At 47.3% G+C, this 27,350-nt stretch overlaps 2 protein-coding genes across 3 annotated transcripts in view; one reads left to right on the top strand and one right to left on the bottom strand.

Annotated features, from left to right (window-relative positions):
- LOC147618437 (uncharacterized) overlaps positions 1-16,306 on the bottom strand; it is a 67,413-nt gene extending 51,107 nt beyond the window's left edge. Inside the window, exon 1 of the mRNA XM_086774875.1 lies at positions 15,905-16,306. Within this exon, the coding sequence (XP_086631001.1) occupies positions 15,905-16,071 (167 nt within the window). The 5' untranslated portion in view covers positions 16,072-16,306. The remainder of the gene's footprint in view (positions 1-15,904) is intronic.
- A 9,088-nt stretch (positions 16,307-25,394) lies between these two features.
- VPS15 (protein kinase family protein / WD-40 repeat family protein) overlaps positions 25,395-27,350 on the top strand; it is a 148,074-nt gene continuing 146,118 nt past the window's right edge. For both annotated transcript variants that reach the window (XM_086774872.1, XM_086774871.1), the window contains exon 1: positions 25,395-25,846. In XM_086774872.1, the coding sequence (XP_086630998.1) occupies positions 25,649-25,846 (198 nt within the window). In that variant the 5' untranslated portion in view covers positions 25,395-25,648. The remainder of the gene's footprint in view (positions 25,847-27,350) is intronic.

Here is a 27,350-nt window from a genome sequence, read left to right as displayed (position 1 = left end):
TGACATAGAGGAGGCGGGTAGCAGCAACGTGCAGAGGGAGGTAGGCAGCAAGGCTGTGGTGAAGTCGTCACGACAACAAGCACAGAGCAGCAACATTTATTTTTGAAGCAGGAGAATCGGCCAAGCCAAAGCAAAGCAACTGCACTTTATTGCGTCCTTTTTGCTTTTCGTCTGCGTTTTCTCTCCTACTAAGCGATCGTTTCACACCGGATTCTAGTAAAAGGGGATTTGGCTCTCTCTTGGGGTTCATTTCCGTGACCGGCCAAGATCTTTTGGAGTCTTGAAGTGAAAGGTGATGAGATCAATGCTTGTGTCATTGCTTCATGTTGCTGAGCCCGAAGTATCTTCTGCTACGAATTTGCTAGATAATGTTTTGATATTGGTGGTGATGGATCCCAAGTAAGTGTTTCATGCCATGTTAGTAGCGTGGCACGTCGGAGTTCTCTTTGCAGAGTGAACCTCGATGGAGCATTTACATAGCAAGCGTCTACACGCGGATGGCAATACAACTTGACATATTTTCTCGGCAATGGTGAAGGGGGGCATTGTCTCGATTGGTCGTTGCTAAGAGCATGGACGAGTTCCGTGCAGAGCACAAAGGACGAGCCAAATAGATCGAGGTCTCCATCTTCAAGGAGCGGCAACGCTCTTGCATCTCTTGGGGTTTGCAGCGTCAAGGACTATAGGCCCTAGGGAGGTGTCGGCATCCCTACAGTGATAAGATTATACTCCCCCCCCCGTGCTTTCAGCCAGAGAGAGGCATGTGGGGGGTGGAGGGAGGCTATCAAAAGCTCCTTTTTGGTGCATGGTGACCCATCAGTTGGAGTTGCAAAGCACACAATGGGCTAGGGTAGTTAACTTTGTGTAGTGTCTAAACTTCATTGTTTGAGGTTTTTCATAGGGACTATTGGACGTGATGTGTTCACAGTTCATTGTTGAGAGAGTATGGACGTGGAGGAGTCTTTAGTTCATTATTCATCCTTGGCGTTCATTGCACACTTGTGTGGGAACTAGGAACCAGTATTTTCCTTTGGTGCTCAAGATAGCATTTTGTTATGAGAAGACAGGTTGGCAAGTGCATTCTCCATAGTGTATCCAATAATTCGGGATGTTGGGGTGTTCATGGTAGTGTCACGTGCATCCCGCACTTGGATGCCACTTAGACATTCTGTACAGTAGGTGCAGGACCTGGGATGGTGAACTGGTCCCATGTGAGCCCAGTCCGGGACGAGTCAGCCAGGGATCCATCTCAGTCGTCCGAGGTCAGGTGTGCATTGTCCTGCACATGAGTCCAAGGTCAGGTGTGCATTGTCCTGCACATGAAGCAGTGCCAGTCCGCGCTGTGAGTCTCCCTCTGGAATGATGTCAGATGTGCTGAGTATCTGGTTTGCAACTGGATGCCAGGCCTCTGTAGGCATGTAGTTTGCATGTAGAGATGGGGCCAGCCCATAGGGCTACCCCAGGGCAAGGTTTTGCATTGGCATACTTTGTATGGGCATGGGGGAGGTATAGAACCACCCCCAAGGGGCCAGGAGGGCCCAAGATATTGCCCACCAGCCAAGGCAAGGGCTGGAGGGTCAGTCGGCCAGCTCCAGAGCCTCTGGACAGGCAGCCGACAGAGTGTAAAACCCTAACAGCAGGCGGCCAGGTGTGGGGGGGCAATCCCACACCCATGCGCAGCATGCCCAGCAGCCAGGGTGCTGCCCAGAACATGTGCGCGGGCTGGACAGCCATCAAACCAGTGTGAAAACACTTTATTGAGTGTGAAAGCATTTAATGATGAAATTCAGTCGTGGGCTGTCCTGAAGCCAGCCGACTGCATGAAGGGAGGGGTATAAATACCCCAGCCCATAATCCCATTATTCATCTCACAATTCACCAAGAGCCTCAAGCATTCAAGGGCCAGGACAGCCAAGGGTTTGCTAAAGCTAAGGGGTGAAGGACTGAAGGTCAAGGGCAGGTTTTCCAGCCAAGAAAAGGTCAAGTACTTTGTATTTGTTTCAGATTTACATCATTCTAATAAAGCAAATACACCATCCGTGGTGGGGGCCCTACAGAGGGTAATTGGGACCCAATACTGTGTCCTCCATCTTCCCCTTCTCTCTCTATTTTCTGCACATCGTCTTTCAGTTTGTGCGTTAATTCCGTCGCGAAAAGGGTGCTGTTTTCTGAGTTTTGAAGTACCGATCCTTCTCCGAAGTTTCCGCATATTACAGTGGTATCAGAGCCTACTTCAAGGACGAAGATTCAGCAAAGAAAACCAGAAAATTTTTTCGCTCGTGTGGTTGGTTTTTAGACGCCGGTGGGCTACCCTTTTCGGAGTGACTCCTGTCCCTCGAAGGACGGTTGGTTTTTAGCCTCCGGAAGCCTCCGGAAGTCTCCCACACAGATAGTGGATGGTCAAATTGCGTTCCGAAAAGGAACTGCATTTTCCCGCTATGGCGAACTTCGGCGACGAGAGAGAACCATAACCATGGGACCAGAGTGCACCAGGCAGCCCAGCTAGGGCACCCGGCTTGAGTGTACAAGACATGTTCCAGCAGATGATGCGAGCAATCGCAGACCAGACAACCAAGTTGGACGATGAGAAGGCGCGGATTTTGGCTCTGGAGGAGCGTTCTCGCTCTCCAGGGTCGCGTTTTCCATCTCCTCCTCCCTCTCCTTCCGTACCCCAGATACCAGATCCTCGTCACAGGGACCCTCTCGAGGGGTCACAGCCGCAGTCAAGCTCCTTGCTTGAGATGCAGATACGGGCATTGGAGATTCGACAACGAGAAGACGAAGCCATGCGACGAGTGGAACACGAGCGTTACCTCCGAGCTTTGGACGCCAGATTGACACCGGCGGCGCCCTCGAATCATTTTCCCGAGAAAATGAACTTCAGTAAGTATAATGGTAAACTCGATCCCACTACTCTGTATTCATGGTTACATCAATTTGAAGCTTACTTTGCCGCAGTTAGGAAAACAGATATTGACAAAGTGATCTTAGCCAGTTGGTATTTGGAAGGTGAGGCCATTCCTTGGTGGACTCAGTGGGCTCATGCCCACACCAGATCAGGTATGGCAGCTTATGGGTGGGACGGGTTCGTCCGTGACCTTAAGCAGCGGTTTTTACCGCCCCACTACCTTGAGCGACTCGAAGACGAGTTCAGGGGAGCGCGTCAGAACGCGCAACCAGTCCTTCAGTTTGCCAATAGAATTTCGACCTTGTGTCTACAATTAGGCTTATCTGATTCGGACAAGAAAGGGCAGTTTTTGTATGGCCTGGACACGCAAATCCAATGGGAGGTGCATATGTTTAGACCAGCCACCTTTGAGGACGCACTCTCGCTTGCGCAGAGTGCAGAAATGAAACACAATGGTGGCAAGCCCACGACTTCCCAGCCAGCTTCTCCCAAGGCTAACGCCTCGGGGGGCAAAAGCCAGAACCAGACGGGGTCTTCCCCAGGACAGAGCCCGGGTGCCTCTGGCTCCAAGAACTCGAACAATGCGTCTAAGCTTACTCCAGACCAGAAAGCGGAGGCAGGCAAGACAGGTGGCAAGTTGAGTGCTGAGGAGCTTGCTCAGTACAGGAAGGAGGGTAGATGTTACTTTTGTCACACAAAAGGACATACTTCTCGGGATTGTCCGAAGAAGCCTCCAAAGCCCGCCGCCGCCTCCACAGCTTCCGTGGTGAGCACAGCTCCCACACAGACCCCAGTGGCTACCCCTAGTTCTTCAACCCCCGGTGCTTCAGTTGGAGCAATTATTAGCCGGGAGCTCGAAGATAAGCAGAAGGGCGCCCATGACCAGGAGTATGAGCGCAACGAATTGCTCAAGTCCTTTGGCTACATAGGTGGCCAGAGAGTCGTTGTCTTGTTTGACAGCGGCAGCACGGAGGATGTGATCACGGAAGAGGCCGCTAGGCGTGCCCGTTTCGAGCTCACTCCGGTGGACAAACAAGTTGAGGGTTTTAGCACAGGTATGACAACGAGCGTCAAGTATGAGGCTCTAGGTGCTAAATTAGTGATTCAGGGCATAGAGTTTGTGCGTGACTTTATGGTTGCCCCTCTTGTAGGAGCAGACATAATTTTGGGTATCCAGTGGTTTCACAAGTTCCTTCCTGATGTCAAGTGGGACAAGCACACGTTCCAGATCGATCGGAATGTGTCAAACACCCCTGTGACCATTAAGTGTGAGCCAGGTATTCCAAACTTTCCGCTCATAAGCCACTTGCAGGCTAAGCGAGCAGTCAGGAAAGGCGCACAGTGTGCGATGATTTACGTCCAGACAGCCCAGGCGGTGGCCAGTGCTTCCGAGAAGTACTCGGTTCTCCATGAAAAGTTCCAGAAGATTTTTCTTCGGGACAGTCTCCCTCCCCAGCTTCCCCCGTCCAGACCGGAGGATCACAAGATTGACCTCCTCCCAGGCTCGGAACCCCCGAGCAAGTTTCCGTATCGCCTTTCTAAGGCAATGGAATCCGAGTTGGACCGCCAACTCCAAGAATTGTTGCAAGCTGGCTTCATCCGCCCCAGCGTGTCGCCGTTTGCAGCACCGATCTTATTTGTCAAGAAGAAAGATGGGTCTTCTCGGTTGTGTGTCGATTATCGTGCACTCAACAAGCTGACTATCAAGAGCAGATTCCCGATGCCTCGAATTGACTATATTCTCGAGAGGCTGAATGGAGCTAAGGTGTTCTCTAAATTGGATTTAAAGAGTGGGTACCACCAGGTTCGGATTGTGGAGGGGGACATCCCCAAGACCGCTTTCCGTACAGAACGGGCCCACTATGAATTTGTGGTCATGCCATTTGGTTTGACGAACGCCCCAGCTACATTTAACCGCATGATGATGCGTATTTTCCGGGAGTTGATTGGAGTGTGTGTGTTCATATTTCTGGACGACTTACTCATATTTTCAGCTACAGTTGAGCAGCATGACATTGATGTGGAGAAAGTCCTTAGGTTGCTGGAAAGCAACGAGCTCTATGTCAATGAAAAGAAGTCAGAATTTTATCTGTTCCAGGTGCATTACTTGGGATATATAATCAGTGCCGAAGGCATTCGACTTGATCCGGCTAAAGTGGCCGAGATTGTTAACTGGGAAGTACCTCAGACTGCTTATGACATTAGATCATTTGTGGGTATATGCCAGGCATATTCCACCCACATTGACAAGTTTTCTGATCTCTCGACAGACCTCACCGATCTGCTAAAGGGAGTGAAAACAAGGAGGCAAAAGATTCGAATGACTCCACGAGCGTTGGAGGCATTCCAGAACCTCAAGGTGGCTTTGTCAGAAGCGCCTTGTCTAGCCCTTGCCTCGTGGGACGAACCATTTCAGGTGATCACCGATGCGAGTAACATCGCAATTGGAGGTGTATTGCAACAGAATGGTCATCCAGTAGCTTACATGTCTCGTAAGTTACTGCCCGCCGAAAAGAATTACTCAGTCTATGATCGTGAACTCCTAGCAGTCATTCAGGCCTTGAAACATTGGAAACATTTCCTGTATGGCCGTGACTTCGAGGTCCGCACTGACCATCAGGCATTGCGCTGGATTCAGACAATGCCAAGTGCACAGTGGAGTGATCGACAACACCGCTGGAGTCAGATATTCCAGCAGTTTGGTGGCATGATTGAGTACCTTCCAGGAAAGGCCAATCCAGTGGCCGATGCTTTGAGCAGGAAGGGACAAGTATCTGCGATTCAGACCACTAGACTTGCCCTTGTTGGTACAGGACTAGAAGACATGAAGCACACGTACGCGGATTCCGAGGAATTCGGTACACAGTGGGAACAGGCATTGGATGCCACAAGACCATGCCATTTTCTGATACGCGATGGTTGGCTTTACTACAAAGGCCGACTGTGTGTCATGAAATCATTCCGGGCAGCTCTTCTCCATGATGCCCATGACGCCATTACAGGTGGTCATAGGGGCATGAATTCGACTCTGGAGAAATTAGAACGGCAATACTATTGGCCAAAGATGAGGTGTGATGTGTTTACTTATGTACAACGCTGTGACATTTGTCAAAAGGTGAAAGCTCCTCGTGGAAAGAAGATAGGGTTGTTACAGCCTTTGCCAATTCCTGAGGGTCCTTTCCAAGACATTTCGATGGACTTTGTCACAAATCTGCCTCCCAGTCCGAGTAAGCGTAATACACAGTGTTTGACTATTGTTGACAGGTTCAGCAAATTTGTGATGCTTATTCCTTGCAGGGCCAATGTGACTGCCGAGGATGTTGCCCAGCTATTCATTCGGCATTGGTACCCGATTGGTGGGATTCCTAGGACCATAGTGTCAGACCGAGATGCCAAGTTTACCCGTCATTTTTGGAGGGCATTGTTTGATAATTTTGGTACTAAGTTGAATTTTTCCAGTGCATTCCACCCACAGACAGATGGCCAGACAGAGATATACAACCAGTTGGCCTTTGATGTGCTGAAGTGTTATGTCTACGATCAGCAAGGTAAGTGGGAATCGTTTTTGCCTTTAGTTCAAGCTGTTCTGAATGACTCTTTTTCTTCAGCTATTGGCAGGACTCCATATGAGGCAGCGTTTGGAAGGCCTTTCCAGTCGTTGTTAACCAGGACTTCGTCTTCAGTACCGGAGGCGAACAGAGTGACGGAGTCTTACCAGGAGATCCTAGAGTCCGTCAAAGACAGATTGGCTAAAGCGCAAGAGGCCTACACTCGACAGGCCAATAAAGACCGAAGGGACATGAAGTTTTCGGAAGGAGATTGGGTATATCTTCGGATTATGAAGCAAAGATTAAAGCAGGTGGGCAAGCGATGCCCAAAGTTGTCTTTCAGGAGCTTCGGCCCATTTCCCATCCGGAAAAAGATTAATGAGGTGTCTATGCAGTTAAAGCTACCTCCGAGTTGGACTATGCACGATGTATTTCATGTCAGTTGGTTGAAGCCATATGCAGGTCCACCCCCTTCAGAGGTCAAAGACGAAGCGGTACCAGACATCATTGATGAAGCCGAAGTAATGGTTCCAGAACAGATCCTTCTGCACCGTTTCAAGCATGGCTTAGGCCGAAGACTACGACAGTTCCTCACGAAGTTTCAGGACCGAGGAACTCATGAAGCGGTATGGCTCGACAAAGAATTTTTCGAAGATTATCCGGCTTTATTGACGGATTATTTGGAGGCTATGCAGCTTCCGTCAAGTTAAGCAGAAGGGGATGTCACGTGCATCCCGCACTTGGATGCCACTTAGACATTCTGTACAGTAGGTGCAGGACCTGGGATGGTGAACTGGTCCCATGTGAGCCCAGTCCGGGACGAGTCAGCCAGGGATCCATCTCAGTCGTCCGAGGTCAGGTGTGCATTGTCCTGCACATGAGTCCAAGGTCAGGTGTGCATTGTCCTGCACATGAAGCAGTGCCAGTCCGCGCTGTGAGTCTCCCTCTGGAATGATGTCAGATGTGCTGAGTATCTGGTTTGCAACTGGATGCCAGGCCTCTGTAGGCATGTAGTTTGCATGTAGAGATGGGGCCAGCCCATAGGGCTACCCCAGGGCAAGGTTTTGCATTGGCATACTTTGTATGGGCATGGGGGAGGTATAGAACCACCCCCAAGGGGCCAGGAGGGCCCAAGATATTGCCCACCAGCCAAGGCAAGGGCTGGAGGGTCAGTCGGCCAGCTCCAGAGCCTCTGGACAGGCAGCCGACAGAGTGTAAAACCCTAACAGCAGGCGGCCAGGTGTGGGGGGGCAATCCCACACCCATGCGCAGCATGCCCAGCAGCCAGGGTGCTTCCCAGAACATGTGCGCAGGCTGGACAGCCATCAAACCAGTGTGAAAACACTTTATTGAGTGTGAAAGCATTTAATGATGAAATTCAGTCGTGGGCTGTCCTGAAGCCAGCCGACTGCATGAAGGGAGGGGTATAAATACCCCAGCCCATAATCCCATTATTCATCTCACAATTCACCAAGAGCCTCAAGCATTCAAGGGCCAGGACAGCCAAGGGTTTGCTAAAGCTAAGGGGTGAAGGACTGAAGGTCAAGGGCAGGTTTTCCAGCCAAGAAAAGGTCAAGTACTTTGTATTTGTTTCAGATTTACATCATTCTAATAAAGCAAATACACCATCCGTGGTGGGGGCCCTACAGAGGGTAATTGGGACCCAATACTGTGTCCTTCTCCATCTTCCCCTTCTCTCTCTATTTTCTGCACATCGTCTTTCAGTTTGTGCGTTAATTCCGTCGCGAAAAGGGTGCTGTTTTCTGAGTTTTGAAGTACCGATCCTTCTCCGAAGTTTCCGCATATTACAGTGGTACCAGAGCCTACTTCAAGGACGAAGATTCAGCAAAGAAAACCAGAAAATTTTTTCGCTCGTGTGGTTGGTTTTTAGACGCCGGTGGGCTACCCTTTTCGGAGTGACTCCTGTCCCTCGAAGGACGGTTGGTTTTTAGCCTCCGGAAGCCTCCGGAAGTCTCCCACACAGATAGTGGATGGTCAAATTGCGTTCCGAAAAGGAACTGCATTTTCCCGCTATGGCGAACTTCGGCGACGAGAGAGAACCATAACCATGGGACCAGAGTGCACCAGGCAGCCCAGCTAGGGCACCCGGCTTGAGTGTACAAGACATGTTCCAGCAGATGATGCGAGCAATCGCAGACCAGACAACCAAGTTGGACGAGCAGAAGGCGCGGATTTTGGCTCTGGAGGAGCGTTCTCGCTCTCCAGGGTCGCGTTTTCCATCTCCTCCTCCCTCTCCTTCCGTACCCCAGATACCAGATCCTCGTCACAGGGACCCTCTCGAGGGGTCACAGCCGCAGTCAAGCTCCTTGCTTGAGATGCAGATACGGGCATTGGAGATTCGACAACGAGAAGACGAAGCCATGCGACGAGTGGAACACGAGCGTTACCTCCGAGCTTTGGACGCCAGATTGACACCGGCGGCGCCCTCGAATCATTTTCCCGAGAAAATGAACTTCAGTAAGTATAATGGTAAACTCGATCCCACTACTCTGTATTCATGGTTACATCAATTTGAAGCTTACTTTGCCGCAGTTAGGAAAACAGATATTGACAAAGTGATCTTAGCCAGTTGGTATTTGGAAGGTGAGGCCATTCCTTGGTGGACTCAGTGGGCTCATGCCCACACCAGATCAGGTATGGCAGCTTATGGGTGGGACGGGTTCGTCCGTGACCTTAAGCAGCGGTTTTTACCGCCCCACTACCTTGAGCGACTCGAAGACGAGTTCAGGGGAGCGCGTCAGAACGCGCAACCAGTCCTTCAGTTTGCCAATAGAATTTCGACCTTGTGTCTACAATTAGGCTTATCTGATTCGGACAAGAAAGGGCAGTTTTTGTATGGCCTGGACACGCAAATCCAATGGGAGGTGCATATGTTTAGACCAGCCACCTTTGAGGACGCACTCTCGCTTGCGCAGAGTACAGAAATGAAACACAATGGTGGCAAGCCCACGACTTCCCAGCCAGCTTCTCCCAAGGCTAACGCCTCGGGGGGCAAAAGCCAGAACCAGACGGGGTCTTCCCCAGGACAGAGCCCGGGTGCCTCTGGCTCCAAGAACTCGAACAATGCGTCTAAGCTTACTCCAGACCAGAAAGCGGAGGCAGGCAAGACAGGTGGCAAGTTGAGTGCTGAGGAGCTTGCTCAGTACAGGAAGGAGGGTAGATGTTACTTTTGTCACACAAAAGGACATACTTCTCGGGATTGTCCGAAGAAGCCTCCAAAGCCCGCCGCCGCCTCCACAGCTTCCGTGGTGAGCACAGCTCCCACACAGACCCCAGTGGCTACCCCTAGTTCTTCAACCCCCGGTGCTTCAGTTGGAGCAATTATTAGCCGGGAGCTCGAAGATAAGCAGAAGGGCGCCCATGACCAGGAGTATGAGCGCAACGAATTGCTCAAGTCCTTTGGCTACATAGGTGGCCAGAGAGTCGTTGTCTTGTTTGACAGCGGCAGCACGGAGGATGTGATCACGGAAGAGGCCGCTAGGCGTGCCCGTTTCGAGCTCACTCCGGTGGACAAACAAGTTGAGGGTTTTAGCACAGGTATGACAACGAGCGTCAAGTATGAGGCTCTAGGTGCTAAATTAGTGATTCAGGGCATAGAGTTTGTGCGTGACTTTATGGTTGCCCCTCTTGTAGGAGCAGACATAATTTTGGGTATCCAGTGGTTTCACAAGTTCCTTCCTGATGTCAAGTGGGACAAGCACACGTTCCAGATCGATCGGAATGTGTCAAACACCCCTGTGACCATTAAGTGTGAGCCAGGTATTCCAAACTTTCCGCTCATAAGCCACTTGCAGGCTAAGCGAGCAGTCAGGAAAGGCGCACAGTGTGCGATGATTTACGTCCAGACAGCCCAGGCGGTGGCCAGTGCTTCCGAGAAGTACTCGGTTCTCCATGAAAAGTTCCAGAAGATTTTTCTTCGGGACAGTCTCCCTCCCCAGCTTCCCCCGTCCAGACCGGAGGATCACAAGATTGACCTCCTCCCAGGCTCGGAACCCCCGAGCAAGTTTCCGTATCGCCTTTCTAAGGCAATGGAATCCGAGTTGGACCGCCAACTCCAAGAATTGTTGCAAGCTGGCTTCATCCGCCCCAGCGTGTCGCCGTTTGCAGCACCGATCTTATTTGTCAAGAAGAAAGATGGGTCTTCTCGGTTGTGTGTCGATTATCGTGCACTCAACAAGCTGACTATCAAGAGCAGATTCCCGATGCCTCGAATTGACTATATTCTCGAGAGGCTGAATGGAGCTAAGGTGTTCTCTAAATTGGATTTAAAGAGTGGGTACCACCAGGTTCGGATTGTGGAGGGGGACATCCCCAAGACCGCTTTCCGTACAGAACGGGCCCACTATGAATTTGTGGTCATGCCATTTGGTTTGACGAACGCCCCAGCTACATTTAACCGCATGATGATGCGTATTTTCCGGGAGTTGATTGGAGTGTGTGTGTTCATATTTCTGGACGACTTACTCATATTTTCAGCTACAGTTGAGCAGCATGACATTGATGTGGAGAAAGTCCTTAGGTTGCTGGAAAGCAACGAGCTCTATGTCAATGAAAAGAAGTCAGAATTTTATCTGTTCCAGGTGCATTACTTGGGATATATAATCAGTGCCGAAGGCATTCGACTTGATCCGGCTAAAGTGGCCGAGATTGTTAACTGGGAAGTACCTCAGACTGCTTATGACATTAGATCATTTGTGGGTATATGCCAGGCATATTCCACCCACATTGACAAGTTTTCTGATCTCTCGACAGACCTCACCGATCTGCTAAAGGGAGTGAAAACAAGGAGGCAAAAGATTCGAATGACTCCACGAGCGTTGGAGGCATTCCAGAACCTCAAGGTGGCTTTGTCAGAAGCGCCTTGTCTAGCCCTTGCCTCGTGGGACGAACCATTTCAGGTGATCACCGATGCGAGTAACATCGCAATTGGAGGTGTATTGCAACAGAATGGTCATCCAGTAGCTTACATGTCTCGTAAGTTACTGCCCGCCGAAAAGAATTACTCAGTCTATGATCGTGAACTCCTAGCAGTCATTCAGGCCTTGAAACATTGGAAACATTTCCTGTATGGCCGTGACTTCGAGGTCCGCACTGACCATCAGGCATTGCGCTGGATTCAGACAATGCCAAGTGCACAGTGGAGTGATCGACAACACCGCTGGAGTCAGATATTCCAGCAGTTTGGTGGCATGATTGAGTACCTTCCAGGAAAGGCCAATCCAGTGGCCGATGCTTTGAGCAGGAAGGGACAAGTATCTGCGATTCAGACCACTAGACTTGCCCTTGTTGGTACAGGACTAGAAGACATGAAGCACACGTACGCGGATTCCGAGGAATTCGGTACATAGTGGGAACAGGCATTGGATGCCACAAGACCATGCCATTTTCTAATACGCGATGGTTGGCTTTACTACAAAGGCCGACTGTGTGTCATGAAATCATTCCGGGCAGCTCTTCTCCATGATGCCCATGACGCCATTACAGGTGGTCATAGGGGCATGAATTCGACTCTGGAGAAATTAGAACGGCAATACTATTGGCCAAAGATGAGGTGTGATGTGTTTACTTATGTACAACGCTGTGACATTTGTCAAAAGGTGAAAGCTCCTCGTGGAAAGAAGATAGGGTTGTTACAGCCTTTGCCAATTCCTGAGGGTCCTTTCCAAGACATTTCGATGGACTTTGTCACAAATCTGCCTCCCAGTCCGAGTAAGCGTAATACACAGTGTTTGACTATTGTTGACAGGTTCAGCAAATTTGTGATGCTTATTCCTTGCAGGGCCAATGTGACTGCCGAGGATGTTGCCCAGCTATTCATTCGGCATTGGTACCCGATTGGTGGGATTCCTAGGACCATAGTGTCAGACCGAGATGCCAAGTTTACCCGTCATTTTTGGAGGGCATTGTTTGATAATTTTGGTACTAAGTTGAATTTTTCCAGTGCATTCCACCCACAGACAGATGGCCAGACAGAGATATACAACCAGTTGGCCTTTGATGTGCTGAAGTGTTATGTCCACGATCAGCAAGGTAAGTGGGAATCGTTTTTGCCTTTAGTTCAAGCTGTTCTGAATGACTCTTTTTCTTCAGCTATTGGCAGGACTCCATATGAGGCAGCGTTTGGAAGGCCTTTCCAGTCGTTGTTAACCAGGACTTCGTCTTCAGTACCGGAGGCGAACAGAGTGACGGAGTCTTACCAGGAGATCCTAGAGTCCGTCAAAGACAGATTGGCTAAAGCGCAAGAGGCCTACACTCGACAGGCCAATAAAGACCGAAGGGACATGAAGTTTTCGGAAGGAGATTGGGTATATCTTCGGATTATGAAGCAAAGATTAAAGCAGGTGGGCAAGCGATGCCCAAAGTTGTCTTTCAGGAGCTTCGGCCCATTTCCCATCCGGAAAAAGATTAATGAGGTGTCTATGCAGTTAAAGCTACCTCCGAGTTGGACTATGCACGATGTATTTCATGTCAGTTGGTTGAAGCCATATGCAGGTCCACCCCCTTCAGAGGTCAAAGACGAAGCGGTACCAGACATCATTGATGAAGCCGAAGTAATGGTTCCAGAACAGATCCTTCTGCACCGTTTCAAGCATGGCTTAGGCCGAAGACTACGACAGTTCCTCACGAAGTTTCAGGACCGAGGAACTCATGAAGCGGTATGGCTCGACAAAGAATTTTTCGAAGATTATCCGGCTTTATTGACGGATTATTTGGAGGCTATGCAGCTTCCGTCAAGTTAAGCAGAAGGGGATGTCACGTGCATCCCGCACTTGGATGCCACTTAGACATTCTGTACAGTAGGTGCAGGACCTGGGATGGTGAACTGGTCCCATGTGAGCCCAGTCCGGGACGAGTCAGCCAGGGATCCATCTCAGTCGTCCGAGGTCAGGTGTGCATTGTCCTGCACATGAGTCCAAGGTCAGGTGTGCATTGTCCTGCACATGAAGCAGTGCCAGTCCGCGCTGTGAGTCTCCCTCTGGAATGATGTCAGATGTGCTGAGTATCTGGTTTGCAACTGGATGCCAGGCCTCTGTAGGCCTGTAGTTTGCATGTAGAGATGGGGCCAGCCCATAGGGCTACCCCAGGGCAAGGTTTTGCATTGGCATACTTTGTATGGGCATGGGGGAGGTATAGAACCACCCCCAAGGGGCCAAGAGGGCCCAAGATATTGCCCACCAGCCAAGGCAAGGGCTGGAGGGTCAGTCGGCCAGCTCCAGAGCCTCTGGACAGGTAGCCGACAGAGTGTAAAACCCTAACAGCAGGCGGCCAGGTGTGGGGGGGCAATCCCACACCCATGCGCAGCATGCCCAGCAGCCAGGGTGCTGCCCAGAACATGTGCGCAGGCTGGACAGCCATCAAACCAGTGTGAAAACACTTTATTGAGTGTGAAAGCATTTAATGATGAAATTCAGTCGTGGGCTGTCCTGAAGCCAGCCGACTGCATGAAGGGAGGGGTATAAATACCCCAGCCCATAATCCCATTATTCATCTCACAATTCACCAAGAGCCTCAAGCATTCAAGGGCCAGGACAGCCAAGGGTTTGCTAAAGCTAAGGGGTGAAGGACTGAAGGTCAAGGGCAGGTTTTCCAGCCAAGAAAAGGTCAAGTACTTTGTATTTGTTTTAGATTTACATCATTCTAATAAAGCAAATACACCATCCGTGGTGGGGGCCCTACAGAGGGTAATTGGGACCCAATACTGTGTCCTTCTCCATCTTCCCCTTCTCTCTCTATTTTCTGCACATCGTCTTTCAGTTTGTGCGTTAATTCCGTCGCGAAAAGGGTGCTGTTTTCTGAGTTTTGAAGTACCGATCCTTCTCCGAAGTTTCCGCATATTACACGTAGCATCTTCATCAACTTGTTTTCTTGAAGCAATTATGCACACACTGAGCTGCAGAGGGGGTGTCAGAAATGTGCATATCATGTGGTCTGGGAACAAGGGCTTGCTTAGTAGTTGGATAGTCACCTTTCTTGGTGGTCATGTTCATCTAGGAAGTCATGCTCTAAGCCTATATAAAGGCAGCCCATTACTCATTTGTTATCATCATCCATAATCTATTGCACCCTAGCTAGTACCAAGTCGTCGTACCTCTTGGCTACTCTAATACATTGTTGACATTGTTCACTCTTGTGTGTGTGTCTCTCTCTCTCTCAAGTGTACTTCCGCACGTAACTCTATCAATAATTGGTCCAGATTTGCCCCCTTTTGGTCCCCGCCACCAAGGGTGCCCATGGGTTGGTCCATGGCCCCCCAAAGATTTAAGGCTTTTGACTTGACACGGCACGGACTTGGACAAGGAGTTGACACACAATTGGGCTTCCTCAAGCACACAACCAAATAGTCTAATAAGTGCCCGATTGGCCGATACAACATTAGAGAACTTGCAAAGAGGGTTACATAGACTTGAGCCATTGGCACGACGAACACTGACCCTAAACCTAGATGGTGCTTGGCGACATGTCCCTTGGACTAGGGCTCACAACATGCTCTTGGCCCATCAAAAAAGGTGATTGACAGCTGTAAAATGTCTACATGGCACCCTAGGACAATAGTGCACTTGACGTGTGTGGGACAATGCACACTATGTCATAAGCCCTAAACCGGGACAATGCACTCTCACTTTGTCCTAAGACTTAAACCTGATGGCAAATAGCCACTGGTCCCCGGACTAGGGCTCACAATATGCTCATCACTCATCCCCAAAGTGTTACTGATCCTGAGCACTTGACTCTGCAAATATGTCACGCAGCACCCAAGTGTGGGGTTCCAGGAACACAAAGAGATAGGTAAATGAAGATCGGTATAACATACCCGTTTTCAGCATCGTATGGGCACCTGATCATGCATATCAACCCAACTGTGGGCTTGGGCACAGCACCCAATCAGCAATCTAGATGTCAATGACTAAACTGCACATTAGATGGTGGAACAACCAAAACCAATGCATGTAAAAAGGGGTACTCCAATGTCATGCAACCAAAACTTAGGTGTGCAGCAGTTTTTTTACTGGACTTCAAAGGAAACATTGGAAAAGTATGTCCAAAGATTCCAAAGAAGAAGTCCAAGAAAGACCAAACTAGCGCAACAGCCTTGACCCCAGCATTTACTACATCTCCGGCAATAATAGATTTCCTTCAGCATGACACAAATGAAGTAGCAAATCAAAGGTAAATGTAATGCATGTTGAAGGTCAAAAGTCATGACTATACTGCTCGTGTACTAGCAGTCATATCTGAGCAGTTGGTGATGGGTGCCCTAAGTATGCCTTTTATCTAATCTGAGGGGAGAACTCATAATAAACTTGGATTTGAAGTTATGGTTCTAAATTAGATATAGAAGTGCTCCTAAGAAACACACCACGACAAGAATGATTAAGGCAAGGATTTTGAGATTCTTTTTCTAATTCTTTTGGTATTTGTAAGGTACCTGGAGAATGTGTAAAGAGGCAGGATGCCAACGGCGGAAGCGGCGGCAGTGGCGGCGGCGGCGGCGGTGGTGAGGGATGCGAAGGAGTGGACGGCAACAGGATTGGTGAGAGCGACAGAAGGACCATTCTTGGAGAGCAGCTCCAGAAGCAGAGCTAGTCCAGCCATGTCGTCTTCAACCACCTCTGTGCCCTAAATCTGCATCAAACGTCCCTGCTTCTTCTACTGCACAAAAATTTCTTCGCCTAAGCCCAACACAGGAGATCATCGCCTTTATGGATCTCGCAACACCAACAGGCAGCTTATTAGTATATAGGCAGCTGAAGTCTCCCGCAATTTTATTTTATTTTTTAAAGCTCCTATTTGTACGCAATTGCCTGTTTCCACGCTGCCAAACTGGGGCGCATGTCCCTAGCTTTCTGGCTTACCACCAATACTCAACCCACGCGTTGATGCGGTATGTAAAAGACAATAAGAAGTGAAACGCGTGAATGGAAGCCGGAATACAAAGGGTGTCAATCGAATGGATTTTTTCCCTCCAGGATTTCTCTTTTCTCTCCTCTCCTTGTGCCTTGCTTGTCCATGGTTAATATGTAATAGATAAGTCCCATTACTTACTCACTTTGGATGTCCTTCTTTCCAAACCTTATTTTCAAAGGTGGATTTCTTTTTAAGGCGGCTTATGAGGTACCTCCCATTACTCACCAATGAGTCCACCACATCATAACCAAGCTGTGCGAGCAAGCTGCATAACCATACAGCCTCACATGTCGTAGGCATATGCTTAAGATATCTCATAATGCATCTAAATGTGACTTCCTGGGTGTCTGCATGTACTGACTCACAACTCCGATTGCATAACTAAGATATGGCCTCATAATTGTGAGGTAGATAAGTGATCCCACCATCTTCTGATACATGTTGCAATCTTTTATTTCTACACCCATATTTGCTATCATTTTGGCATTTGCATCCAGTGGCGTAGACACAGGCTTACATGCCGTCATGCCATACTTGGCCAACATGTCCAATGCATACTGTCTCTGTAATAGCCATGTATCCTGTCTCTATCCTATCCACTTCTCATCACCTCTATGCCAAGAAAATATCGGAGGCTACCGAGATCTTTCATCTCAAAATCCCCTCTCAATTGTGTCTTAACATGTGCAATCAGCTCCTCATTGCTTCCTGTGACAAGTCGTCTACATAGAGTATGATGTAAACTCTATCACTCCCTGTGTCAAGTCATCTACATTGCTTCCTGTGACAAGTCGTCTACATAGAGTATGATGTAAACTCTGTCACTTCCCCTGACTAGAACAAATAAAGAGGGATCCGCCGAGCACACCATAAAGCCAATTTGTTGCAAATACTCGGTAATGCGACCATGCCGAGCACAAGGTGCTTGCTTCAAGCCATAGATTGCCTTACGTAACCTACACACCCTGTGAGGGTATCTCTCATCCTCATAACCTAGTGGTTGTTGCATGTATACCTCCTCAATCAACTCTCCATTGAGAAATGCATTCTTCACATCCATTTGATGCATTTGCCATCCGTTAGCCATAGCTAATGCAACGACCATCCTGATTGTAGCCATTTTGGCCACAGGGCTGAACGTCTCATCATAATCGATGCCATACTGCTGAGCATAGCCTTTGGGCAACCAACAGGGCTTTATACTGACTTATGCTTCCATCTGCGTTGTGCTTGATTTTATAAACCCATTTGCAGCCTATTGCATTCTTGTTTGTCAGTAAATCAACCAATGTCCAAGTGCCCTTCTGCTCTAATGCATTCATCTCGTCATCCATGGCTTCCACCCACTGTGGACTCTTTGATGCATCTTCAAATTTGTTTGGCTCCTTTTCGTGTAATACATATGACATATACGCATGATGTACTACCATAAAGCCATCATATGTCAATCTATTCACTGGATATCTCACTCTGCTAGACCTGCGAGGGATAACACTCTATGGTGTATCATTTTGACTAGGCTCTAGTCCCATCTGCTGCTCAAACTCTATCCCCACATTAGGCTAAATATTTATGCTTCCTCTTGCATGAGAGTCTAGGCTCACTAGGGCTGACTTAGTGCCACTAAATTCCCTAGCATGGGGCTGGTCTAAAGCTGCCATATCAGGCATACTCGTGGTACTTCTTATGTTGCCTGCACTCCCTGCATGCCTACGTAAATGTCCTGACCATGGACTTACATTTCCAGCACTTGTAACTCCACTAACACTAGTGGATGGCTCTCCAACATAGGGCTACCCATTACCTTGACTTTCAGGCATATCCGTGTAAGAATTAGGCACTCCATTTGCTGGTTTATACCAGCTACTCAACTCATTAAATACGTCCTCGACTAATGCGAAGTTCTTTTGTCATTGGATTTTAACATCTGTATCCTTTTGACTCCAATGCATACCCCACAAAGACACATTTCTCTGCCTTTAGATCAAGCTTCCTCCTCCTTTCCTTGGGTACATGAACATAGCATATGTAGCCAAACACTTTCAAGTGTGATACATCCGGCTTCACACTCGTAAATGCCTCTTTTGGCGTCATGTCATGCATTGCCACTGTGGGCATCCTATTCACATGATGTACATTGCACACTGCACAGCTTCAGCCCAAAAATGTCTTGGCATATGCTTTTCATTCAATAATGCTCTTGCAGCCTCTGTAACACTCCTATTTTCCTCTCAGCTATGCCGTTTTGCTGAGGCGTGTACACACATTAGACCTTGCCTCTGTATGCCATGAGCATCTAAATAGGCTAAAAATTCTTTGGACATGTATTCTCCCCCTCCATCCGAACGAATGTGCATGCCGATCTCTCTCAACCATGGCCTTATACTGCTGAAATTTGCCATAAACTTCTGACTTTTCTTTCAAGAAATATACCCACATCTTCCTCGAATAATCATCGATGAAGGACATAATATTTTAGCCCGCTCATGCTAGTCTGAGATGTCGTCCATACATCAGTGTGCACGAGTTGTAGGACCTGTCGAGCTCTTCCCCCTTGCACTACGAATGGCTTTCGTGCTTGCTTGGCAAACTGGCAAGCACTGCAAACACATGACGGCTCAACGAATGTGAACTTTGGAACACGTGTACAACACCTGAACCTGGAAGACTTTTCAGCCTTTGGTAATTCATGTGTCCAACTCTCTTATGCCATATTTCTAGGCTTGAAATTTAGCATGCAACGTAGCCATGTGTGCCTTCTTTTCCTCGGGCTTTACCGCTCTGAGCATAAACGTCCTGCCCCGACCTTTTTACCTTGTGCAACCACATGCATGTTATGAAAAGTGTCAAGCATGGTACACCCATGTTTGGTTAACTGAACTTCCAAATGTCTCTCGGCCTACTGACACAAGGTTCTTTGTGATACTTGGCACATACATTACATCAGCAAGTGTTTGCTTCCATTGTCAGACTGTATGGGTACATTACCCATATGCGTAATCTCATGCTTTCTATAATCCCTAGTGTATACATAGGATACATGCGTAATCTCATGCGTTCTATCATCCCTAGTGTATACATAGGATACATGCATAAGGGGCTTCATGCTGTCAAAACACTCCACATGTGGTGTCATGTGATTTGAGGCACCTGAGTCAATGTACCACTCTGCATCCATCTTGCACATAGCACCCATTACATGTTGCATGGCTAGAAGATCTCCTACATGAGATGAGTCATTCGAGGCATAATTTCCTTGAGATAGCTTCCCAGAGCGTATGTCTGCTTGCTTTTTGTGACACTCATAAGCATAATGTCCTGCAATTTCGTAGTAATTGCAGTTGCCGGGCTTTCTTCCTTGCCCTCAGCCTCCACCACGGCCACGATTGCTCCCCCTGCCTCGAGCAAATCCACCTCTATTTTGAGTGTACTGTGGTTGATTTCCTTGTTGATTTTGTTGGCCTTGTTGGCCACCGCCTTGGCCTTGTTGATTTTGTTGGCCTTGCTAGCCACCACCTCAGCCTTGGCCTCGATCGCCAAATCCCGAGGCTCTTCCACAATCGTTTCCACCGGTCATTAATGCTTGCTCTTGCTTTGAAGATGAAGCACCACTAGTGCTGGCAAGCACACCTTCCTTCGTCAAACACATTTCCTCGTCGCTAATGAGAAGCGGAATGAGCTCATTGAACTTAGGTATGTTCTCCCTGACACGGAGATACTGGTAACGAAGGATTGGTACTCCTTACCTAAACCGTGTAAGCATGAGTCTACATCATCATCATCAACTATCACAGTGATGCTTCCGAGCTGATCTATAATCCCACGGATCCTCAACACATAGTCCTGAATACTATAATTCTCCGCAACACACCATGAAGCTCCTGCTTCAACTAGAGCTTAAGAGCCTTAGTGCTCGTCTCAAATAACCTTGCGATCTCATCCCATGTTTCTTGTGTAGTCTCCTTGTCATGTATGTGACCAAGGATGCCATCATCAATGGTTATCAAAATGTAGTGCAATGCCTGATGTGTCTTATTCCAATTTTTCACGCGGGTAGGTTGGCTTCGCCCTCTGGTCTAGCCTCAACACTTGACGTGATATCCCACAGGTCTTTGCCAATAAGGAAGTTTTTAATGTGGAATTTCCATTCGGGATAATTGTGCTTTGCTAGCTTCGCACCAGTGAAATTTGACACACTCGTAAATGACTCTCTAGACATGACTCAATCTGCAATAAAATCGACAGAGTCTCCCCACAAATACTGATGCAAAATAGTGCTCAAATTAGCGTACAAACGGAGAAAAAAATGACCAAGTATCACTACACAAATCCCTGTGCATTCAATGTGTCAAACCCTTAAGCTGCCCGCAAAGGCAAGGCAAAATCTACGTTTTTTGCTCTGCAATCACTGCATACAAGGCATCAATGGCATCACATGCACCTTCCTCTGCTCACAAGCTACCTCACAAGACATGCCTAATGTATTCCAAGCCTTCAACGATGTGAATAATGCACAATGCCTCTAGATTTGCCCAGCGAAGTAACATCCGCTTCCTCCTTTTTTTTGCACAGTGCTGTAACTGTGGGAAGTTCTTTCAAAGGCAGAAGGGTCTCGAATATGCCGTCGGACCTTAAATGTGGGCTATTAACTGAGATGCAACAAGTAACGTAGTCACTTACAAGGAGAATGATGCCGCCTGTACTGTAGATTTTTGTGTAGGATTGAGAATGGTCCCAAGCTGATCAGCTTCACGATAGGCCTTGAAAACAGGCCCATTGGATTCCTGGCCAAGTTGGGGGCTTGCTTGCTTTCTTGCTCGATGGTTGCTCCTTCCACTCTGCTTCTTCTCTGAGATTCAAATTTACTCACTTTCTCTAAGCATTAGGGTTTCTTGCAAGATAGACTCACACACCCACCGGCCCCTAATGGGCTCTGATACCATGTCACGAGGGTGGCATGCACCACGCATGCATACACCCAAACATGATAACTGGAGGAAGGGAGCTTCTTAGGCTCTAAACTCTATTACTCTAAGTATTCTACAACTCAAATGACTAAGTGTGCCTCATATATGGCGGCACTAACCAACACACACTACATCTAATCTGCAGGGTGACGTGTCTCGCTTATTACCATACAACTGAGCCTCCGCCTTTCCACACACAGCTAGTGGATAGAGTCTGGCGTCCTTGGTGCCATGTATCTCAATAGTGCCAACCATATGTCTATAAATGCTCACACTACATGTTCCTCCTTGCACTTTCCATGTGCTACCTTTTTTGACCTTTGATTTCACCTTTTACAAATGACCATACAAATCAACCTTTGCCAATGTACCCTAAGTCTATCCTTTTCTATGCTCCTCCCCTTGCTCTACACATGTTGCACCCTCACACATTGCATTTCTCAACACCTCCCCTCAATGTGATGAGGGAATAACACCTAACATGTATTGACTTGACCTCCACTCCATACTCATATGGTTGTAGCGGTCCATCTAGTTTGCTTTATGAGCTACAATGTTGGCTTTATCTTGACACTTTACACACCGGGAGAGTGGGGTTACAACCACGGATTAGAAGCCATGCCATTTCTTTACTAGCACCCTTGGTGCTCTTCATTTCTTGGGCTTTTTGACTCGTTCTCCACCTTGGACTCAAAGGCTTTTAGCTTGTTCCTTTTGCTTGTGGATGATTAAGTGGCTCTTACCCATTTCTTTCTCAAGGGCTCTTTCTTTGCCCTCACACACTTACTCCACGTATGCTTATTTGGCCGCGTTTCATTAAGGTTACATTTTTTTTTGGTCATGCATTTGTCTACTCTTATTGGGGCATTTACAAATGTTGCATATTTTTGGTGAAAACATTTTGTCGAGACGATGATGACTTTATTGATGGTATCGCTTTTGATGAGGTGCATGTCAATGATGCCCAAATTAAAATGGCAATTTTCATGGTTTTGCATATGAGCACCTCTATTGTAAGGCTTTTTACACCATTCATTTTAATAAAAAAAGATAATTGGAAAACCTTGTCAAGGAGGAGAATTAGTGCGCCACACAATCTGCACTTGAGCTGACTGAGGGCTTTGTTTGTATTGTGTCTAGGTCTTGCTACTGAAGCTGTCTCCTCCCGCCTTCTCTTGACCGCTATAGCAGACTTCTTATTTGTTACAAACTTATTATATTAAAAAAAGCCTACAGGATGATTTATGCCTTGGCTGTCATCAGGGTCTTCTACCGTTGTGGGCGATGCGCTGGTTGCAATGCCTTAGAGAGATCGTTGATATTTTGCCCACTGCACCGCGACTGAAGCTTGGTGCTGCAAGATGCTATGTTGTGAGATGCCTTTTAAACTATTGCCGTCTTCTACATGGTCAGCCTTTGATGCCACTAACTGTGCTCTTTTTGAGTGGCACGTTATGGTCTCGCTTCTCTCCATTTGTTCTCATGAGAAATAGCCCTCTCTTCTTTGCTTTGTTGCTTTCTTGATGCTGTAGATAGCTACTACAACCTTGGGGAGAGCTGTGGTGCCTCTTCTCTACACAACAACAGGAGACTTCCACACAAACAAGAATGAGGAAAGTCCTAATGGAACCCTAATTTGTAAGAGAAATAAAGAAGAACTTAATGATTCCCTAATCAATAATCGCGCTTGTAAGTGAAGGCTAATCGCTTTGCTATGGCCAGCCCCTAGGTGGCTTTGATACCAAGTTGAAAGAGCATTAATCTAGGGCAGCTCATAGCAAGTGATCAAATCCATGGTAAAGTTTAAGAAAACACTGATACAAAATTATGCTAGAGGTTAAGCAATCACACAATGATAAGGATATAAACTCAATAATCTCATTGCATTAGAGTTGATCCAAGTACATCCTTTTATAGCTCTCATGGAGCTCCCATCTCACAAGATGCGTGCACCTTAGTGCCAACCATGTGTCCATAAATGCTCACACTACATGTGCCTCTAGTGCCAACCATGTGTCCATAAATGCTCACACTACATGTGCCTCGCTATAATTGGTAGAGAAGGTAACCTGGGTAAGAGAAGGTAACCTGGGTGGAAGATGAGGCCATGAGGAGCCAGGCGAGTAGTCCCTAAAAAAACACAAGCAAGAGGGGCTAAAAAAAGCCAGCAAGAGAGGCTGAAAATGCAGCTTAGATCGAGCAGAGCACTGCCATGAACCTGGCCAAGGAAGCTTCGCTCGGCCAGAGCACCACCATGAACCTGGCCAAGGAAGAGAGAGCAGAGGTGGAGCATCTCATGGCATTGCAAAGGAGGGCATGAGGAGGAGCGGCTCTACGGGGTGTCTAAGCAGCCCTGGTAGAGGTAACCCCACAACCACAAGCACCGCCCGGTAAAACTGGCTGAGCAAGACGAGCCACTAAGATGGGGCGGAGTATCAGCACTCACTCCGCTTGAGTGGGTGGTAGGAGAGGGCATCTAGCAGTGGAAGCACGCTTTGAATGGCGGAGGTAGGGTGATGCTTGGTGGCGTGGGTGGGTTTTGGACGTTTTTTGCAGGCGGTAGGTTGGTTGTCTTCGCAAAGGCGGGTGCCCAACTCTATGGAGGTTAGAATAGCTTCATGTTGAAGATGTGTGTGAATAGGAGATGAGGCGGCTTGAGGGGAAGAGGAGATGGACCTTAAGCCATGGTAATGAAGTACAAAGGTTAGAGAGAGAGAGAGAGAGAGAGAGAGAGAGAGAGAAGTAGTAGAGCTCAAGTATGCGAGAGAGATTGTAGAACTTGAATGGTACTCTTAATGTAAGAATAAAGGACCCAAGTACATGCTTTTATAGGCACTGAGCTTTATCTTTTGACACCACTAAGGACACTTGATTAGACTCTAGAGTAACTCCGAAATACCCAACAAGTGATAGCATTGCCTATAGCCAAATTGCTATCGTTACCACCATAAACATGACATAATTAAATTAGCCTTGATGAACATTAAGCAAAGACAACTTGCCCTCACCTAAGCCTTGGTGTATTAGAGCTTAATAATAGTTATACAATTGAACACCAACAATTATCAACAAAATTTGGATTGCCTAATTTTTTAAAGGTTTTGCCAAGGTTACTAGGTATTTGGTGCTCTAAAACCAAATATTAAAAAATTGCTCACTTATGGTAGCCATATAACATACACTAATTACTTACCTTATCACATTACATACCAATATTACCTGAATAAACTTTTGAAAGTTTACACACCTTGGATGCACTTTCCTCTTCCCTTTCTCAAAGAATTTCATAGCCTTAGGTAAGACATTGATCTTTGAAGAACTATCTTTGGGAAACCTTAAATAAGGCAATTTAAGACCCATAATTACAAGAGCATCTAATTGTCCAAGTCTTCTGGTAACTCATAGTGAAGGAGTGTCACACATACACTCCATGAAAAAAGCACTTGTATTTAGAAGTTCCAAAAGCATTGTTGAAAATAAGTGTAGAAAACACTATAGGCTTGCCATAACTTTTATAGGGTTGACATCAAACAAGGTATTAAACCTATAGGCACAAAGACTCCCTATAATTTTACTTTATAATAGGAAAATTTGTTTAGTTGTTTTGGTGGTCAAACTTTTGTTCGTTCATTCAAAGAGAAATTAGCACATAGGACTACCCATGGTAGGCCAAAAACCATCAAAGACGATGCACTAGCCTTGATTTTTGTATACAAGGGTGCATAGGTTGTTTTACACAGTAAAGAAACATTTTCTTGCTATAAAATGAGGTATAAAATTATTAATCGGGTTGAGTAGGATGTAACCCGAGGGACAATACCTTGGGCCAAGGGTGAGGTTCGAATCATAGCATCTAATTGACATTACTATGGGGTGGTAATATGAATTACAAAAAAGCGTATTAAACTCTCAAAGAAAATGATTTAACTTAAATAAATCATTAAAAAATTGGATCATTCAACTCTCACAAAGGTTTAGTATTATTATTAGATTATTACTAGATTTTAAGTATTATGGAGTCCCTAAGAAGAGATTTATTTTTTTGCTTTGGCCCCTCACTCCACGAAGGGGTGAAAAAAATTCCCCAATACAAAATCATTCTCGGCTGAATCGCGCTCAGAGACGAAGAGCAGGAGCGGCGTCAACTGAAAACCGAGGACAGAAAGCTTGGCCGTGCATAATCCATCGCTGGGCGGAGTAGCTTAAAAGCCAGCTTTCATGCTCTGATGGTCCTCCTCTAAGTTGTCGCTGGTAGCGTGCAGGTGTATGTAGTGCAGTAGGGTCGATCAAAGAGCAGGATGGGAAACAAGCTGGCTCGCACCACGCAGGCGTCGGCGTCGGAGTACTACCTCCACGACCTCCCTTCCACGTGCAACCTTGTGCTCAAGGAGCCCCTGGGCGGCGGCCGCTTCCTCAAATCCGTCCTTTGTATCCACGACGAAGGGCTCGTCGTCGTCAAGGTCTACTTCAAGCGTGGAGAGTTTCCGGATCTCAAGGTATGCCCTTGGATTAAGTTTGCTACCAGGATGTATGTCTCATAGCTGAATTCATCAGATAATTCTACCAGGATGTATTTCTCATAGCTGAATTCATCAGATATGCCCATTCCATAGTTCAACACCATACCATCCATCGTAATACAGAAACAGGGAACATACCTGCACCCACCATATGGGTGTCTGCAAGCATACACTGCAAAAGCCTTTCATTTTCGTAGAATCGGGAAATTGAAAAACACAAGTGCATCTACCACGCTCATGAATCATTGGCAATCGCTTTGGAAGACAAACAAGTTTTTGCTCATTGTGGCCGCAAATGAAGACTGAAGGCAGACGATCCTTCAATTTCGAGTTGATGCCACAGCCTGCTTCGACTTCTGAATCGCCTCCAACACTTTTCTCTGAACCTGATCCTTCTAGAATTAAACTATTCCATCTGCGACAAAGAGCTTGTGGCAGTGATCCATGCTCTTGAGACTTGGAGCAAATTTTATATGGCACACAGAGTTTGTGGAATGAAGTAATTGCACTGACTGCTCTGCCTATCTGGCTGTGTGCGCAATGTGCTAGAGTTGTTCCTTGAATCTTTCCCCGTTACAGCTGTGAACTGTCCCTCAACTACCCAAGATTGCTATGCTAATAATACACATTGTCATCCATTGAAGTCTATGCAAAGGTCCTTGAAATGGCGGTGCTTTTAAGCACTCATGGCCTTCTATGCAAGGCTAGGATAGATAAGAGTAACATGGCTTAAGTATCTTTGTTAATACTCCAACCAAAAATTATTGATTGTCTTTTGGGACCTCTTTCCCCCCAATGGTCACGGAGGTGCAATGGAAGAATTACAGAACACTTCTCTCATTGTATACTTACGTGCTACATAACCTCTTACTTTGGGTTGCACCAAGGACCAAGAAGCAATCTAAACTTCCTACCCATACAACCACTACAAAAGGACCATTGCTTCTTAAAGAAAAAGCAACAAACAAACTCTAACCCATAGGCCAACTCACACCTACTTACGATCAATGACAATACATGTGTACTGCAGATAGGCCATTCTTGCTATACAAACCCATAAAACATAGTTCCAATCATACGGGTAAGATTGCACTGTTAGAAGTCATCTCCTATCCAGTTTTATACACCAGGGCCTTTGTTGTGGGTGTGCTCGCCCTTATCAGGTGTTTTATCATTTTTCCTCACTCCCCGCATTTTTTCCCTATTTTTCCCATTTTTTCTGTGGCTTGGGAGGCAGCCCTGTAGTGGCAGGAGGACCTTGAGCCTGGCCGACTGCATCTGTGAGATAGCCGACTGCACCTCATGAGTCGTGGGACTCTTCTGCTGCTGCTGGCCGACCCATCTTGATGCTGGCCGACTGTGTTTATCCAGTCGTGAGGCTTCTTGTGTCTAGTCGACTGCCTACAACAGGCCGACTGCACATGTGGGGGCATATAAATAGGCCCCCACCCCCATACCACTCATTGTATCATACCGGGAT

The sequence above is a fragment of the Cibotium barometz genome, chromosome 35 (assembly GCF_041138505.1).
Source record: "Cibotium barometz isolate CiBa-2024 chromosome 35, ASM4113850v1, whole genome shotgun sequence".
NCBI classification, from domain to species: Eukaryota; Viridiplantae; Streptophyta; class Polypodiopsida; order Cyatheales; family Cibotiaceae; genus Cibotium; species Cibotium barometz.
Note: the sequence above shows the minus strand (reverse complement) of the source record. Positions and strands in the feature narration are given on the sequence as shown.